The following is a 19,912-nucleotide window of genomic DNA, read 5'->3' on the forward strand; positions in this document are numbered from 1 at the left end:
TTGAAGAAAGTTGTTTCCGATCAGACCCCTTCGACTTTCTTCCTTTCATTCTTTCCTCTCTTTTTCGGCATACCTGTACCTGCCGCGTTGCTGGTGGCCGAGTTTCACGTGCCGTTAACCTTGAATCCGGATTTAACGGCTGCGTTTATGCTAATATGCCAAGTCGGCGAAGAAAACACCGCACGGGAACACGAACCCCCCCAACGAAACATCCTGGCGATCTTTTTATCCCGCGGGACCACCGTGAACTAATGACAATCGGTTCGAAAGTTTCGCTACACCAAACCAGCCTTATCCTGCTTCATTTTAAATTCATCGATAGCATGTTAGACGATAATTGATCGTAAAGGGACGATTAAAAGTGTATGCAAATTCCGCGAACCAGCTTCATCTGTATAGCCGACAAACCACTGAGTGTTTGTTTAATAATGTTGAACGCCGTGTCATATACTTGTCAAAAATTGCTTACATTCTTAATATTGAAGAATCGGGCCCTTCAGACTCGATATTAACAGTGGTGGCTTGTTCATAAGGGCAGGGCTACAGCCCTTTCGGTATAAAATAAGTTTCCATTTTTGAAACATATTTAAAAGTCATTACAGTTTAATTTGATTAATGATATAATGTTTTCAATTGATACTGATTTTGTTTACTTTATTGCTACACCTCATCACTGTAAGTTATTAACAGCCCGCACGGAATATTAACCCTCGAATTGCGGACCATGGGGAGAGACTTAATTTTAATTTAATTTTGTATTTCATATTATCTTCATTTTCTAAATATTATACTGTTTCTTTAAAAGTTACTCCTTTAACACATGAAATTCTTTCTTTTAAACATTATACATTTAACTTTAGGTTTAATTTCGGTCTCGATTGACCCGGACTCCGCTGTTCAAGGGTTAACCTTTTCGCTAATTTGCTAGTGGATAGTTTGTACGATGGAATAAACAATATGTAAGCACATGATTATAATTTTTGTATCGGTATAACGTATCTCCATCTAACACGTGTTTATTTCATTAAAAGTTTTAGATGGAAATCACTCTACTGAGATCAGGTTCGAATTAAATACGAAGTGTTTCTCTGTGCCGTGCTCATACTCCTTAGAGCATTATCTCATCGAATAAATAAAACATGAAAGCATTATCGAAGGTAATGATCGACTTCCTAAAAGGCTGCGAGCCAATTTGCCGTCACGCGTTGTTGAACGAATATGAATTTGTGCAACGTTGTACGTGGTCGAGAGATTACCAACGAAACGACGGGAAAAACGTTTAAACGACCGTAAATATTCTTCTTGCGGTTTTTCAGTCTGTCAGTATTGTTCTGGTAAATGTCGCGAGGGTTGTCTTTTTTCGATGTTTCGCGGTTTCAAGATTTATACCGCTGCTTCGTCTTCTCTTCAACTTCTTCCTTCAGCGGTTAAACGCATTGTTTATAACATACTGCAAACTTTCACTGAGTCAATTTTTATTTCTTTTTACACTTAACGTCAATCTTTGTTTTATTCTCGAGTGATTTTTCCCTCAAATAAATTCTGACAGACTAGCCAACAGATTATCCTTTCAGGATGTTAACCTCGCAATGAATTACTTTTCTTCTCAGGCAAAAATCAAATGAATAACTAACCCTTTGCTGTCGAGGACTATCAAGTGTATTTCTCGCCGAGTCGAATATATTTTTTTGCATAAAGCGATATTTCTTTTTCCTTATTCTCCGACATATTTTAGGCTTATAAAATAAATTTTAGTGAAATTAATTTTGAGTTTAGGAAATACTCCTATGCCTGCACTACGTAAAACGAAAAGCAAAAAAGCAACGGTTTATAAAGTGTATGACGCAATGGTAACGACAAAGTATTGCCAAATAAAAAAATATACCTATTGACGATATATTTTTTGCCGCGACATTCGACCGCAAAGGGTTAAAGTTTAAAAAAATGTAAAGAAAATCCGAGTTAACCGTTGTGCGACAAACAATATCCGATTACATTTATCCATCGAGAATTTATACATAAGCGTCGACAATGGGTAGCACACCATCCGGTACCAGTCGCGCGTTCGATAAAACTTTCCAGTAGACTCGATACATCGTACGAGTACTCGTAGACGAATTGCTTAGCCAGGCATTGTTCCAGGGTTCATTATTATTAAACGGATCCTTGGTCTCGCGGACGTCGCTACCTCGATTTCTACGATTCGCGGCGCCGCATATATCGCGGTAATGAAGGCAATTCATTCGCTTATTCACCGTGTCGGTTTCGTAGGAGTAAGACATTAACGGGCTTGCGCGCGTGTACACGCGAGAAGCACTGTACAGAAATACAAATGTGTCGTGACGTGGGCGAAAACACGCATTCAGATGCGTTTCTTTTCTCGCCGGCTACCCACCCGCACCTACGGTCCGCGTAGCTGCCAGCCAGCTCGTTGATTTTCCTCTCCTAACTGCGACAGGAAAGCGAATTGCGGCCGAATGATTCATATGGATACATTTGCTTGACATAAGGGTGCTGCTTCAATTTCGTTTCAACTTTGTATACCGAAAAATAGATAAATCTTGTGCAAAACAGAAAGACATCTTCTGCTTCTGTAGTAATAATTTATTCAATTGAATTCGCACAAAATGATTTTATGGATTCTTACGAATAAAATCGGTATGTACACTCGCTTTATTTTTCTTATAAATTACTTTTAAACCTTTGACTGCTATGGGCGCATAAATGCGTCCGTTGTTTGTTTCCTGTATATGTTAATTATAATTAAATAAAAGCTATGATTAAACAACGAGAAAGAGAAAAGAATGAAAAAATAAACTGAGAAATGAAATGAAAAAAAAAAAAATGGTAAGTATTATTGACTTAATTCTTATTTCGTACATACAAAACGTTTAAGTCTGGAGTACTAAGCAGTCAAAGGGTTAATATTAGTATCGTTAAAGTTAGGATTTTGAAAATGACGACTTCCCTTATATCACCGTTTTCTCTAGAAAAATCTGATTTGATCGCGAGTGAAAGATGATCAAAATGAATTGGATATCCGAAACACAGCAATTTTAGAAATAACCGTGCTGAAAAGTATCGAGGTTACCGTGCACCGACCGGAACCAACACGAATTTCAGGTTTTCCTCGACGAAAAAATATTAGAATGGGTTAATGCGTAATAAACGCATCGTCCATCGTCTTTAGCAGTGTCGCTTTAATTGGCGACTGGTTTTCAGGAAGACTGGAACCAGTTTTCATCGCGCTTCGCATACAAACGCACTCTTTTACCTCGAGAATCATTCACAAACGTTATTATGAATGATCTCACCCTGCAGGAACGGTTTTTTCGACGATACTCTCCGGTCAATATAACTATCTCCGCGGTCTATTCGGTCGTCACAGTTGCGTCAAATAGTAAATTATGCTGCCTCGTCGAAAGTTGATTACGTTTTATGGTCTTAATCCCCGGACTCGATCCCCGGATCCAACCGAGGGCTTTTATCTTAACGATCGAAATACTTGGTTAAACGACTCTCCTCTTTTGTAGCGTGAATTGTGTGGATTGATAGTTTCTACAACAGCGGAGTCTAATAAAAGTAGAATAAACCCAGCTTTTACGCGACTCTTTTACGAGCCTTGGCTGTTAGAAAACTAACGATTTTAACAATCGTAAGATAGCAATTAAAAGAATCAATGTCCAACAGTGTGTAATAAAAGAAGAAAAGAAATTAAAATAAAATACTACAGACAATTTCTTCTATGAATGCGTAAATGTTAGTTCTTTCACGTACCAAGTTTGTAAATTAAAAAAGAAAAACTGAATCTGACGCAGATGAATTCCCACGGAAACGTCAACGAGAAAAGCTTTTCAATTAGATTCATCAACCCCCCCCGCGTTTCCTCCGCGGGGTTTCTTTCTTTCTCGAGACGCGTAATCGTTCAAATCGTGAAAAGTCTAACGGCGAGTGTTCGCGAGCGTGTACAGGGTTCAGCTCGGCGAAAAATACCGGCAGCCACGTCGGTATTGTCAGTGTCCGCGTATGAAAAAGCAAATATGCGAGGCGTGTCTCGGAAATCGCGTATAAATCATAGGACGGCCATGGCTAAGGAAGTCATTACCAAAGAACGCAAGACTCGCGACGTCGTGTAAGTCACGAGTGATAAGACGTCTAACGGATTTGACGATTAGCTTCGGATACGTTACTCTTGCTCTAACAGCTGCTCGCGTGGGCGTATACACCCGGTAGTTGTCAAACGGTTACCCACTGGTTCTTATACGCTTGATTAAATGCACCGAGCACTTGACCCTTGCTTGCTTTCGGAATCGTGCAATTATCGGGGGAAAAAGAATCCCGTGTCGTGATTAACTGGCTGTACCGTAATTTACCTTCCATTACACGCTTTGCTGAGTTTCGTTTCGTACGAAAAGAAGCATCGAGTGTTTAATCGGTATTAATGATCTTTGATAAGTTCATTGAAAGACTGGATCCGCTGGATTCTTTTACCATTTTATTTTAATCGGTGAAAATTGATTGAATAACGTTCCTTTGAAAATATGATATGTTTGTTAAAAGATTATAATCTTTGTTACACAATTTTTTTAAATTTCGTTAAAATAAGATACATTTTTCAAAACTCTCACGCGTGATAATAATCAAATTTCAAAACATTATTTATTTAAGGAAAACATTTTTAATATTGTAAATTTTATTATTTGTAATGAAGGGTCATGAACTTTTTCAAGCGAATATAATAATTAACAGTGGTATTGTCAGTAATTGAAAAGAGCGCGAAAATTGTTGGCACCAGGATTAACATTGTGCAATGTACAAACCAGACTCTCGGTATCGAGTGCACCGTAGATCTCGAACGTCTTATAAAACCGCGGGACATCTCGTGCATATTACCGTTTCTCCGACTGTACAGGAGCAGTAAAAGAAGTCGGCACATGGTTGATAATGGGACAACTTCTTCGAGCGATCCAGGTGTTAAGGTATAATTTACAAGAAGGGTAATGTTACTTCTCGGTACCGACCTTCCAACATTCAATGTTCCCTCGAGGGCTACGCGAAAGGGGAGTTTACGCGTACAGCGAATCAGGTTCGGCTCGTTTTACTGATCTTCGACTCTTGTATTAATCGTGATTTCATGTAAATCATAATTGGAATATTGAAAAAAAAAAAAGAAAAGATAAACAGAACAAAGAGGAGATAGTGTTTATCGAATAATTTAAACGCGCCCCCTAGTTATTTATCAATCTAGATAAATATCTTTACTTATTATTTATTAAACATCTGAACTTGTTGGAAAAATTTATTGAAATAATTCTTCGTTAATTCGCTATCATTGACAGTTAATACCCCTATTTACTTTAGCCTTATTCAATAATAACTCAGGAAACACCCCTGCGTCTAACTTACACGAGTCTAATAAGCGGATTATTCCTTCTAACTTTACCAATATAAATTGATCTTAAAAGACTTTAGGCTATAAAGTTGCGAAACTCCAGAAAGAGTCAAAACTATGAATGATATGTTTCATTACTGTACCAAACTGTATCTCTTTGTTGGAAAATACAAATAGTATGTATTTAAATATCTACACGTTGTTCCACGATACACAGAGAACTCACATAAAACTCACGATAGTCGCTGGACGTTGTTTGTTTTACTACTCTTCCTAGTTACAACTGCAAGCGTTGATGTAAATGAACAGTTGCAGAACCATTATGACGAGCCTTCTAACCAGAAGTAATTGCAACGTCAAGAGGATCGTAAAAACGTCACGATACAACTGTTAAATTCTTCTAGCGATTCGGTAAATGGGTTTCAGCTTGTCACGAGAATTTACAACTCTGAATAGTATGGTTCAGGTTAAACGACATTCTCTCTGGTCATCGTTTTAAGAAATTGTAACAGACAATAAGTACATTCTTTAGAATTAAATGTTTCCCCTTGTTTGCAACTCTGAACTGGTTCGAGCGAGCAAATGAACTTTTTAATGAATTTTAAAATCATCTTTTGAAGTCTTTGTTATTTTGAAACGAAATTTTATATTCTGCTCTATATTTGTTTTATGAATCAGATATTGCAAAGAAGTTTCGTCACTGAGCTGTGAGAATTCTAATAAAAAGACGGTAAAGTAATGTCATCCTTTGATTAAGAAGCGCCGGCGCTATCGTTTTGAAGAACCGCCGCAGTACTCATCGATTTTATCGAAAATCAACTGAACGCCTTCGATAAATGATCGAAAGCAAAGTACAATTTCCCTTCTGCAAAATACCAAGAGCTTATCGGTATTTCGCAGTAGCAATACACCATGCTACACTTCCATTTACTCGACCGGCATTCTTGATGTTACAAGTCATCGATCAATTTATTGAATCATCCATTGATCCGATGTTCGATTTATCGATGTAGAAATTAAAGTAGAAACGAACGTTTTTATCAATCTCCATTGCGTTACTCTAATGCTATCTTAAACTATGAATGAGTTATTTCATTATTTGTTCCAGCGAAGAGCCAGCCATTTTATATTGAAAATAGTAATAAAACGTTTATGCAATAATTTATATCAAACTTTAATCTTTAAATTGATATGTTATAAATCCTATTTTGTGCTACTTTTCTCTCATCAAATCATACCAGACTCTTTCTATCTTTCGAAACCTTCTATTAGATATGCAACAATCTAATAATTTATCATTTATTTTTGTAAACATAAAAAATTGCTTATAGAGCGTTAACGATCATATTATGCAACTCATTTATCGATTGTGTTTGAACAATGCGGTTAAACGAAGATCATTATCCACTGGTCTGTCGCATTGAATTATCTTGATTGATTACTGATCTATAAGCGGAGGTAGCGGTACATGTACTTTCATTTACGTATGTAATGACGATAATAAAGATTCTTATTGAACAGCTAAAATGATTAATTGCAGGAGATCAATCGCGATCAAAGGATGTTGTTTCTGAAAATTTCCTAAGATACCTATCATTACGAGATGTAATTTAGTTATAAATTGTAAGACGGTGAAGTTTCTTGAAGAATTTTCAATCGTTCCTGGTAATATCGGTCGATTAAAGTGTAACCTTTCTATTCGGTTTACGATTGAACTACACGAGTCGGTCTGATCACCGATCGATCCGCAATATTCGCTAATCGGTATTTCACTGTATCTCCTTCCTTAAAATAACGTATACAGTAATATCGAAACATTAGATTAAAGTAACTCGTACATTATTTATAAATAATATTTCAAAAGTATGGTTGATTCAGCTGCGCCGCAACTGTCGCCTTCTTAACCCTCGGACGGCGGACCATGGAGAGAGCCCTCGTTTTAATTTAATTTCATAAATTTGGATCTTGATTGACTCAGACTCAGCTATTCAAAAGTTAAATTGTAATTTAAATTTTGTAATTTTCCAATAAATTATGTAGACTACCATCGTACCAGTGCCAATGGAATGCTAAGGGTTAATTTCATCGTTCTATGTAAAAATTTGTAGAATTGTTTGTTCTACGAAGAGTTGTCGGTCGCAGAGGAGAAAGTATCTCGATTTTCTATCGTAGGTGGATATTTTTCGAACAAACTACGATACGATTTCTCGATCAGTTTCACTTTCTACCGAAAGCTCGCTTTCCTGCCCCCGCGCTTATGACGAAATACTTTACGAGGCGAAATCCCCCGTTTTATTTTTGTCAATGAATTATGTGCCTGTTTCCGAGTAGAGGTTTACTTTCAGTGACGAATCACTGTTTCCTAACGAGTGTACTGACGCCTGGAAAGTTTTTCCCCTTGGTGCATCATTTTGTAAACAATCACATAATTGATTTCTAATCAGCTAAGAAAGTTGGTATAACCTTTACAGGTGTTCGACAACTTGCTCTAATTTAAATCATTGCATAGTTATAAATATATAAATTATTTATTTTCTAAAATTCGTCTGTTCACCCCGTATAATCTATAAATAAGAAAGTTTTAGACGTCGCACAATAGTTACAATCTGTTGGAAGCTTTACTAATGCAAACTATTTATTGAAATTTATAAATTGAAGCCTATAAATTATGCCTCGCTATTGAACATTGTTCTCCATTGGTCAGTCGTCAGTGTTACCTCTTTATCTTCCATTCTCAAAACCTTCAGCGTAACCCACGTGTGTCTACACGTTCGGGCTAAACAAAGGAGCACCTGCGAACAGCTAAAATTCGAGTTAACCGCGGCAGGACAGTGAACGTTTTAATTCGAACGCAGGTGCTGGTCATTCCCTAACTCAGGAACACGTGTTCTTAGATATTTTTCCGGGCCAGAACACGCTAAGAAAGCAAGGTGTCGCTAAGGAACGCGAACGACATTCCACGACAATGCGTATCGTTGATAAGCCGCGATAAACCGTGCTGAAACGTTGCCGCGAGAAGGAGAGAAAGTCGATTATCCTTTTAAGAAAAGCGTCGATAAGGGACAATTCCGTCGCCGAATGTGTCTGCGCGTTATCAACGAATTCCTACCGGCAGCAAAGAGACCCTGTGACTCACCGTGAATACCGGCGACACGTTTCCACGTACAGCAGATAATCCAGAATTATTATCCTTAATCCGCTTACGATTACGCGGCAGCACGCTTTTATCGATCCGCCGACCGCCCACTCGATCCTGATCGAACTTTAACCGGTTCGTGATATCGGAAAGGCGAGAAGAGGATTCGAATGATCAACGATGAGGATCATCGCTTGGACGAATACTCGTATCATGTTTATACATGGTGTTTTTAGGACCTTTGGGTGTATGGGAGGAGTTTGGAAGTAGAAATTGTTATTGGAATACGGGATGCTTGCGACACTCGATTGCGTTTTAAATTTAAGGTAGGTGGTGGTCAGTTGAGATTAAAACTCATGCGAGAATTGGATATTATGCTGAAAGTGATTATTAGACAGCTGAGAGTGTCTCTCAGTACAGTGTCCATCTGCGAAAAATACTACCGAAAGCTTCTCGCGCGAGATTTACTCGCAACTGACCACCTACCCTTAGCGATGAAATCGGTAATTAGAAATTGTCGAAAGTGTACCAAAATTAGACCAGGAATTGTATCAGTGATTTCGCAACGATGTTTCGCAACGAATCGAGACAATCCATGGTCTTCAAGTTTAAATTGCAGTACAATAATAGATGCGATCTGATCGATGGTGATTTGCATGGGATAAGGCTGTGCGATTGCGGTTACGATGCGAAACAAGCCGTGGGCATTTTAACCGTGCCATTTCGTGTTCACGATGAGATTCGAAAAGCGTGGAAACCTTTCTTGCTCGGCTGTTGCAATCGACTGTGCAAACAAAATTCTAGTTCAACGATACCTAACAGGTTATAGAAACAACTCGGTATCACGAATTCCTTGATTTATTTACTCGAATTTTTGAAGGAAATAATTTATGCCAGGCAAGGATTATTAATCATATCACAGATATTATTGAATCGCCGATATCTTCCGGTAATGAATGACCAATTAATAAATGATTTCAGAGATTTCCGGCGGGCATTAGCGATTTAGTTACAGAATATCTTAACGTATGAAATAGGTAACTGTTTTTCTTCGATCCTCGCAAGTCGTAAGGATATTTTGTCACGGAACCAAACTGGTTCCACCAGACGGGCTAATAGGACACTATAAATCTTCCCTTTCTCGTCACCGATACATTTTGCCTTCCTTATTGCATCCGCGTCGCGATTTCTTCTCAGAAACGCCACGCACTTATGAACCGTGCGATTGCACAATAACGGATAGATAATCGTGAATAGAAAAATACAGATTCCAATGGAACTCTGTCAGGTGTTTGCGCGTACCAAATACCATTACGAGAGGGTAATAAAAAAAAAAATCATTCCCATTCCATTTGTATGCCCTTTCGATGTTGATTGACTACGTTTACCATTCGATATGTAACTCTCGTCCATTACCATTACTTGAGAAGGCGTGTTTACACGGTGTGAGAGGCGTCGCGACTTCAGGACGGACCAATCGATGATTTCTCGAGAGTCATTAACTCATATAACGAATGATACTGGGAGCGGCAACGGAACGGTGATACCGCCATTCTATTATAGACATTTGTGAACCGAGAAGGAATTGTGGGCGCGGATTCAATCTGGAAACCCAATAGACAGCTGTCTGTTCAATTTCACGCTTTGCTAAGATGAAAATCTACTTCTCCATCACTATTTCCATGTTTCGCTTCTACCAGCAAATTACTTGTTGATTAATGATTTAGTGCGACTAATTGACAGTCAACCTACCGGTTGATTGAAATATTATTTTCCCTTTAACACGTTCGCGATTATCATTCAATCGGACAACTTATTAAAGCGTCTTTCTTTAATCTTGAATGTAAAAATCTAGAAGATATTTTGACGAGGTTTGAAAGTGAACAGATCACTTTGGTAGGTCAGTTCGTGTAGGCCCGCCTATAATTGGTATCAATCGGAAACACGTCAAGATAAGATACCGGTTCGCAACCTTATCATCGTGATAACCTATATCGTCGGTGTGACGAAACTCGCTGGTATTCTTTTTTCTTTTTTCAACCAAAACGCCGGCGTTTAACTCAGCCATCATTACTTTGATTGGCAAATCTTCGCGATCGCTCCAGTCTAACGCAACGTGTCGAAGCGATCGCGTCGTTTTCGTTCTGACATTAGCACAGTGTTCTTAACGCCGGAATCACTTCAGAAAATTTGCTCTAAATATGATTCATTTTCTTACGTAAAATTTTATTTGCACTCGATAGTTTGTGAAAGGAAAGCTTTGTTAGTAAAGCAATCGATCTAATAAATGTAAGTCTCAGTAATGTGAAAGTTAATTAGTGATTCCTTGATTAAGTGTTAACGCGATCCAACAACGTTCTGTCGACAGATCGACGCGGAAGCCATGTCACCGGATCGGTACAACGGATCGCGAGAAATCGACGTAGAACCGGGAGAATCGGATCGGCTGGCGGACACCATTTGGATCGAGTGAAATCAAACAGGAAATATTTTTGGCCAACAATCGAGGATCGACACGCGTGGTCGGTCCTATCGCTTGCACCCTACGGCCTTCCCGCTGGCGTGGCCAGCTACTATGCGAATTGAAGTTCTCAATACCCTCGTCGCGGTAAGTTTCTTTCTTAATCTGTGCTCGGAATATTTTATGTTCATCCGATTAACCCTAGAGCGATCGGCTAACGTCAACGAAGTTGACAAATTGCTAGGATTCCGCAGTGGCGCCATACTTATTCGATAGAGAGATCAACAAGTTTTTCGTTAAGTCTAATTGTCTTCATATTTATTTTCTCCCAACGATATTTTCCGAAAATATTAAAAGAAATATATTTAATTTCTTAATCTTCATAAAAAGATCCTTCTGATCTTCCCTAATTGCAGCATTCAATTTTGATTTTAAAGTTTAGGAATCCAGGTGCTAGAACACAAACTCAACCGGAATACAATAATTTTTTATCGAAGAAACATCGGTATGTTTACTTGTTCAGCAGGTGTTCTGGTTTATTGCAATAAGAAATATGTAATTTTGCACACGTGCTGATATTGTATCCCTGGGATACCAGCATAAGTGATAATCGCGATAACTTAGCCGGGTTTAAATCATCGCTCATGGAGTGTGGGTGTAATTACCATACTGTCCTCGTGTGCTTTTCACAACCGACAAGAATCGCACCACACCGTGGGACAATATTGTACGTTCTTCTAGGATTCCTCCATAGATAAATTTACACTAACATTTTTCTCGTTCCATTCTAATTTTTGCTTTTCATCTCACAGTCGGACGTCTTCAACGCGGTTGATCATAAGTTTTAACCGCGATACCTGTGGTCGAGCGAATCAACGATTTCCATCGACGAAAATCTCCTTCCCACGCGGTCTTTCACGACTTTAATGCTTCTTTTACGAGCACTGAGAAATGATCTGTCATAAAGCACCGTGCAAACAAGCGAACGCGAGTTACAACCGTATAAATCAACGCAATATTTGCTGTGTAATTTCATTTATACAGTACACGGTATTACTACTGGTTCTTTATTATTTGTAACATTATTCAATTAACACGTGGTATTATATTATATCCGAGTACGTGAAATATGATTTCTAGCTTCGATACCGAAGTTATAACTCCGATAAGTATCTGTGCACTTTCTTATTTTTAAAAGGATTTATTTCCCATTGCAAATAAAAGAGCTTTTCATGTAAAAGTAAAAACTCAAAATCAAATATCCTAATGTTTCATTGGGAAAGAGATATAATATCGTAAAACGATAACTCAAATAATACATTTGCGATTTTTAGCATTCCTCGTTTAGAGATTTAGAGAGATTAGCGCGGGTGGGGAGGTACTATTTCATTCCAGATACATAGGCTGGATTAGAGCGTGAGCTTTGAAAGCCATTTAACGTCCCGATTATTCGGTCGGCGGCGTTGCAGGAATATCAGGAACGCATTGATTTTTCCGCCAAAGATAGATTACCGTCGGTGCAAATTAATAATCTAGCCTTTCACCGCGTGATTTCCAAGGCGATTTACCGATCTCGCCACGTAGATCATAATATTATGCATTACGAGATAGGCGAGGATACCGCGAATCGGCGCCGGATTGGAATTGATTCTAATCGAAAGTTCCTAACACTGATCTAGCTATTCCCAGTTCTCCCGCGTACAGACATATTTGTTACAAAACGGAGCCCGTATTACCGATCGATCTTTCAAAAATATCATCATAATCGTTCGAGAAATTCATTGCTATCAATTTCTTATTTCGTTATCTTCGAATGGACTGTCTTCAAAAGAAGCTGCACTTATTACCGATTAATCGTAGCGACTCGAGAGTTAGCTAGAGACTTCCTTTTTCTTCGATCAACATCGTAATCGTACGCAGACGAATCCCATTACCGGTTGCACTCTCGATGTATACGAGCCAATTAGGTTTAAAGCTTCCTATTTCGCACCTCGAATAATCTGTACCGCTACTCGAGCATCGTCCAGTTTCCTTAGGATCAATTTCTGGCCGGAAGCGAGGCTCGCTGCTCCACGACCGTGCTTGGCCGATCTTCGATCGGTATCCCTATTAATTGGCCTATATCGCATACCAGTTTTATCAGCACGATATTACGTGCTGACGTACGGATATCCCTCGCTCGATTAATGCCGTTCCGCGATGCTGTCCCGCGATATTGATAAATGATAATTGTCGTTAGCATCGAGTACCGGCATCGCGTGTAACGTTGAATAATTTAATAATGGCAGATTAGCAGGGCGAGCAGACGACGGATACCAGGCGGGAAAATCGTGGCGACATTAGTATGGTAATCGTTCTACCGGCGCCAATACTTCCAATAAATAATTCTCTTAACTCGACTATCCGCTGGGCAGTGTCGTTTGCTACCGTTATGCATACGCGCATCCCTCTGCACGCTCGATGACACGTACGATTACTTTTCAAAGTGTACTCGGATTAAAAATCACCCTCGATCGATAAATTATACGAAACATTATATTTCATTTCGAGCCGTGCCGCGTGTATCATTATCGAGGATCCAGGATTATTTTGTTGGCGTTGCTCGAATTACCGGACTCGTTGCGGGACGAGCGAACGCGCGTAACTTCTTGTAGGCGTTTTCATGATAACGAGTGATTAAGTGTAACTATTGATACGTAGCAGCGATCGTGAATCTATGCCTGCTGGTTTATTTGCGATGGGATAAGAGAGCACGATGAATGGGATTTAATCCCTTATAACGTGATCATAACCACCTCTTCGAGAAAGGTGTAATTTTGTTGCCTCTCTAATAAATACGGTTACATTGATAAGCAGCGGTATCCATGTGTTTGTCGTATAGAAAATGATACAAAATACAAAATATTAGAAAATTTCTAAGTCCATGTTTTGCCGGTTTAGCAAATATTATAAAATTAAATGCGATGGGCTTACTAATTAATACAAATTATGGAGCATTATGTTATGAATTGATTATTTCAGATAAAAATGAAATTTCCTGTAGCAGAGAGTGACAGGCAAAAATCCTGGCACGCGTTATCGATCTTTCGACACACCGATCTCTTTAACTAAGTCGCGATTAAAATACATCGTGCAATTCCTACGTTTCGCCGGCATATAATTTCCCCCTGTAATGACAGTGATCGGCTAATTAATTGATTAGTCGGGAATAAATTCACGACTAAATGATCGCGTGTCTCGCGATAATCATAGCGTAAATATCGCGTTGGCGAGAGGCACACGCGCGAATCGAACGAAGAATAGCTGTGCTGTTGAAAAGAAGGTGGGAGATCGTCTTTCAATGCTTTGAAGCGTGCACGATTGAAATACCACTCGATCCTATTGGGAATCGTGTGTCGACGTTCTGTATTGATTTCAAAGCAACCGACCTGCTTGATCCGACTGAATCATCCACCCACGCGAGCTTCTTGCGGTCCACGATCGCGATCGACCCATATATTGTTCATTCGGTTATTTTCAGCCCATGGGAAGCCTTCGAAATCAGACGATTAACTGTGTTATACAAAATGTACAGTCGCGATCGAATCAGACTTCCCGAGGGTAGATGGTGATGTCCCGGATTCCCTCCTTCCCCATAGGCGGTCCAATGGGGAATAATAATGTAGGGGAAGAGGCCCCATATAGATAGACGTGTGACAGATCACGTTTATGGAGGAAAATCTAAATTAATATTTACTTTGTTTTTAGCAATTTCTGGTTTTTAATTTTATAACACTTAATGATTAAAAATTATATTATTTATTCTTAACTCCTATAGATATTAATATCGTCAAAATTAGGATTATTTTTTCATAATATATGAGCATAATTTCGCATATTATAACTCATAGTATATTTCGAGTATGCAAATCTTGAAATAGAGATAATCACGACAATTATAGATGCAATGACAGTGATTATGAAGAGTCTAATTAAAATAGTTTAAAGTTTTGGAAATGGTTCGTTTTGCATTTATAGTGAATCTATCGGTATAGGAAGGAGGCCAGGTTCGTTTAGTAAACGCAAGAAGATATTGCCGAATGGACGCCTTCCGCTATTATCGTCGGGACGCATCGCGGCGATCGAGCCTGCAATTTAAAACAATTTTCAAATAATATATTACGAATCGTAGCTGGGAATATAAAAGGGGGTTGGCTCCATTCCGCTCGACTACGTGCTCCCTTTGTTCCTGCCTTCCGGTGATTTAGTGTGTCGTGGGTGGATTATGCCTCTGGCCTGTTATCCTGCTAAAGGACTTTCGGAAGAAGCCTTCTCCCGATACGAAACGATCCCTAAATGGATAGCGTTTCTTCTCTTAAAAAAGTATCTTGAACGATCTTTACTTCACGATAAATATATCTTCGCACGAAGTTTCGGCTCTTTTTCCATTTCATATTTCATCATTTTCTTGCCTTCTCTTTGTTGCGAACGTTTGAAACATTGTACGGGCGCGTGTAAAGTTGAATACCGGTCGCATAACACTCGATCTTTTTCGTACTTTGCGTCAGGAGGAATTGACTCGTCGAAAAGAAAGAAAAAATAATTCATACAGCCCCCCTAAGGAGCAGACGGTTCGAGTTGTCGCCCCGAAAAGGATAAGAGTCCTGCGGTCTCGCATGCTTTTCGCTGCTGCAAACTGCGGTAAAGCGTACGCAAGATTTACGCGCGTGCGACTCACGCACGAAACGGCGCGGCGCGGCGAGGCGACTAAACAAATATTTGTAGACGTCAATCATAACAGACGGCAAAGCGTTCGTTGTCTAAACAGGCCGCAGGGTCCTCCGTGCATCGCAAGCCACTCGGTAGCGTTCACCATCGATGGAGCACCTTTCATTGCTTCTTGCTCTATCTCTAACAAGATCCTCGATAGTTACCGTTTGTCATGCGCTTCAAGTCTTGTGTTTGCTTCTCCGCCAGAGAAAATCATCGACCATGGATCCATACTTTCACCGATTTTCGTCCCGAGGACGGTGTTCGAGTGAAATTGCAGCATACCTCAGCTAGGTAGCCACAAGTAGCCGCAATTCTTTAGCAAGAGGCAATTTTGTTGTCTCGTTTATCTTGCATTGCGTGCGTGTTTATGTCTCCGGTAATTAGTACCTTTACATAATTTAACGCTCTATGCGCTCGTGTAACTCTGAGGTAACGTATCAAATTTCTGTCGTAAATTCGAAATTTTTTCTTCTCATCTTCGTCATGGCGTGCCATTATTTGCATACTTGCGTGTAAATAATAAATGTGAAAGGAAATATGTAAAATTAAATGAAACACAAAAAAACAGCGTCGTTCGGAAACTTCTGCTCCACAGCTGTACGCGCGACGAGTATCTCTGAAGACGTTAATGTATGCACGTTCAACTGGAGAAAGTTTGCCTCTGTTGACGCTGCTATGAATTACACGATTAATCGAGGCAATGGCTTCTTTTCTACAAAGCCGTTACCCGAGTTCAACATACGACAGGTAAAATCCATAGGTCGAAACTTGGCTACGGTTCGTCGCGTAATCTGTCGTCGATGATCTCGAGGAAAGGTTAACGAGAAGTTCTGCCACTGACATTTCAGTTTCTGGATTCGCATACTATTTCTGTCCTGTTACATGCTCGCGGCGAATAAACGAGTAATTACTGGGAAGCAATGCGTTTGATAGTCAAACTTTAATCCCCTATCTAAATCATGTTGTTCTATAGCCGTCCCGCGATCATAAATCGTTATATAACGATATTTTAACACTTTGACAACTGGTATCGCGTGTTCGTGATTTTTTACCTTAGCAACTTTACACTATTTGTATCTGTTGTATCAATTATAGTTCGAAAACTGGTAATTGTGCAGTTTGCATGGTATAAATTTAAATTTTTCTCTTTTCCTCGATGTTAAATATTGGATCATGTTATCGAACTGTTAACATTTGTTAACATTATCTATAGTAAATATAGAAAATTCAAATGATGGAGTTTTCGAAGGAAGGAGATAATCTTGTCTGATAATGTTTGGGAGAATCGGTAGCACTTCGAATCTTCGTTCAAATGAATTCATATTTTGTTAAAAAGACACAGTACTATTATAATTTTTCAACATTTTTCTTTTTACATTCTCTGTTACAATGTTGCAAAGCAACATGTATTAATTGGACGATGATGTCTGTTCTAAGAAAATATGAAATCACGAGTTACGATTATAGATAGAGACCGAAGGAACATAAATAATTTTCCAGTTGGCTAATAAATCAAGATGGTCGCGGCGATAGGAGAGCATAGAATCAACAATGGTCTGTATTATGGCGGCGCCGTGTCCTGGTAGCGAGGCCAATTAGACGCGCCACGATTTTCTCACGTTCCAACGTCGTCGTCGCGTCGGTCCCTTGGCCGACAGCGCGAAACAGAGACGGCTGGGGATTGCGTAAAATTTTTATGCACATTTCGAAAGAGCCGTACGTCGCAGCAACGTCGTAGACGCGGCGATATTCAAATCAGCGTTATTACGATAGCGAGACACCGGTATCGAGAAACGTCGGCCGTCTACTTATTTCCCATATAACGGTGCACCGTTTCAACGCGAGAGGCTCGTAGAGACCTATAAATTATTGCCACTACGTCTCTATCCAATCGCGGCCTCGCTGGTATACGTTGAAATAAAAAAAATCGCGACCAATGGTGGCAGAGAATGTGCGAGCTCGTAACCACCGCCTCCGGTTCACGACGGCGCAGTAAAATCGGAAATATTACTGTACCGCTTGATGTCATTTTCCGATCTAACGCCGGCATATCATATTGTATGATAATCGCGGTGATCTGTCATCTGGAATTACATTCGGTGACCTGGAAATTCGTTGTTCTCCGGTGCGTGCCATGAGAAAGGATGCCAAGGAGATGTCGGAATAAAAATTGTAGGCGGGTAGCCATTTAAACGTTTGATACTTGGCTTGGCTAACTCGATTGGTCAGATCCGTCATCCAGTAAACGTACGGGGTTCCCAACTGCACTGACTCGCGTACAGTTGGTGGCTCGAGGAGTTTGGTCAGCATTCAGGAAGTCTTGTATAATTAGACGGAAACGTCCGACTCTGCGCGGTAGTCCGAATTGTCGCGGACACTGCCCGTAAATGACTGGCTATTCTTGGACGGTAAACCGACGGGGTTAATTCGCGACATTCGTTTGGAAGTTGTACTCTAATAATTCATCAGGTTACCGCGGTCTTGGTGTTATTAATCCTTTAACAGTGGAGCTTGGGTCAATCGTGACCCAAACTTACAAAATGTACACAAGGATATTAAACTAAAGTTAAATGTAATTGTTAAAGGAACAGTGTAGAAATTATAAATACAAAAATACATTAAAATTGTGGCTTTCCATGGTCCGCCGTCCGAGAGTTAATAATTCTCCAGTTATTTTTCCTTCAGTTTTTGAGAAAATAATGGCGCCAAAGTTACATACCAATCGCACTATCAAGGTAATCGAATAGCGCGTATTGCTCGAAGCGATACGTGTCATTGTCCTAGTTTATTTCGATTACAATCTATCGCATTATTCCGAGAGATTGCCCTAATGCCCGTTCATGGTCTACAATTTGCATTCAATTGCTTGGTTATCGTGGACTCGCGTTACCCCATGTGTCCAGTTACGTTAATTCAACGTTATTGAACGTGCTTCGAACTAATGACCCGTAAGGACAGATCGCGTAATGCCGTGGACATGTTCCCGAAGCAACACGAATTTCACACGAAAACGGCGCACCCTATGGTGCACCCCAAACAGCCATCAGGAGTGCATAAACTTGCGGCGTAAGAAGAGATAATCCGGTGACCGGTGTGCGAGTTTTCGTACCTCGTCGATCCTGATTTTGGACCTAAGCCTCCGGAATACAAAGAGACACGGACAGGACCCGTACGTGTGCACGCTTGGAACAGCCATAAACAAGCTGAGCGATAAACCACGTTCTCCCGATAGCAGTGACGCGTCTTTGAATGTTATCGGTTCATCCTGCGCGAGGGTACGTTTATCGAACGGTCCCGCGCTCTGCTTCGCACCGGATGTTGCATTCGACACGATTCCAGAGGCTCGATTTTAAAATATTAGCTCGTCGCATATCAAATGGCGGATTTCGTAACGTGGAAAGTCTGACAAGATTCTTTGAAAATTAGAAAAAGTTTTATACGAATAAAAATGTATAATAATAAACGTGACTGACTGTGATAAGAATGCTTCTACTTTTCTATTTCTAGAAAAGCTATGTAAAGGAGGACGAAACCATGTAGGGCTTTCAATCCGTGGGTAGAACTGATTTAAGCGAATACAGTTTGAATAGAATTCTTCTGAAAAATTCAAAGTACACGTAGGTGGTTCGAGTAATTAAAGATTCTTTTATAAATGAAGTAGACATTAGCTTCTGTTTTTCTTTGCGTTGCGATACCACTGGTATTACAATTTCTAATGTCATCCTCTAAAAACATGCACACAGTACGGATCTACAATAAGAAAGAATTCTAATTCCATTTGTATGTTGTTTATATGTTGACCAATGATCATCATAAAATACACAATCGGTCGATACCAAAGCTTCGTTAGTGAAAATGCATTGCGATGTTATGGCGGAGGTTCATCGCACGATCTCGAATCGGGGCTAATTTGAAAGTACGCGTTCAATAAATCCACTGCCAAAAATCTCGCGTCTCGTAAGCAAAAACTACCGGTTGTATTCAGCTCCAGGTACCGTGACTTATGGCCTATAGTCGGTACTTTTTTTCCCGTAGGAGAAACGTTCCAGTATAACCAAGAACAAGTTTGCAATCCGAGTGCCGTATTTCACGAGCATTTTTATGCTGTTCGTTTCGATCTTGATCCATGTCTGATTGATAATAATCGACAGAATTATCACAGTCATCATCG

General features: G+C 39.7%; 1 protein-coding gene across 4 annotated transcripts in view; it reads left to right on the plus strand.

Annotated features, from left to right (window-relative positions):
- The window catches only part of LOC114880641, a 78,152-nt gene that overhangs the window by 52,180 nt on the left and 6,060 nt on the right, over positions 1-19,912 (plus strand). The window contains exons 1-2 of one of the 4 annotated variants that reach the window (XM_029196901.2): positions 10,668-10,817; positions 10,897-11,136. The exons of 1 other annotated variant lie outside the window; for it this stretch is intronic. In XM_029196901.2, the coding sequence (XP_029052734.1) occupies positions 11,104-11,136 (33 nt within the window). In that variant the 5' untranslated portion in view covers positions 10,668-10,817; positions 10,897-11,103. Of the gene's footprint in view, positions 1-10,667; positions 10,818-10,896; positions 11,137-19,912 lie in introns of those variants that run through there. 2 more of the 4 variants (XR_003790127.2, XM_029196891.2) reach the window with 2 other exon arrangements.

This window comes from Osmia bicornis, chromosome 4 (assembly GCF_907164935.1).
Source record: "Osmia bicornis bicornis chromosome 4, iOsmBic2.1, whole genome shotgun sequence".
Classification (NCBI taxonomy): Eukaryota; Metazoa; Arthropoda; class Insecta; order Hymenoptera; family Megachilidae; genus Osmia; species Osmia bicornis.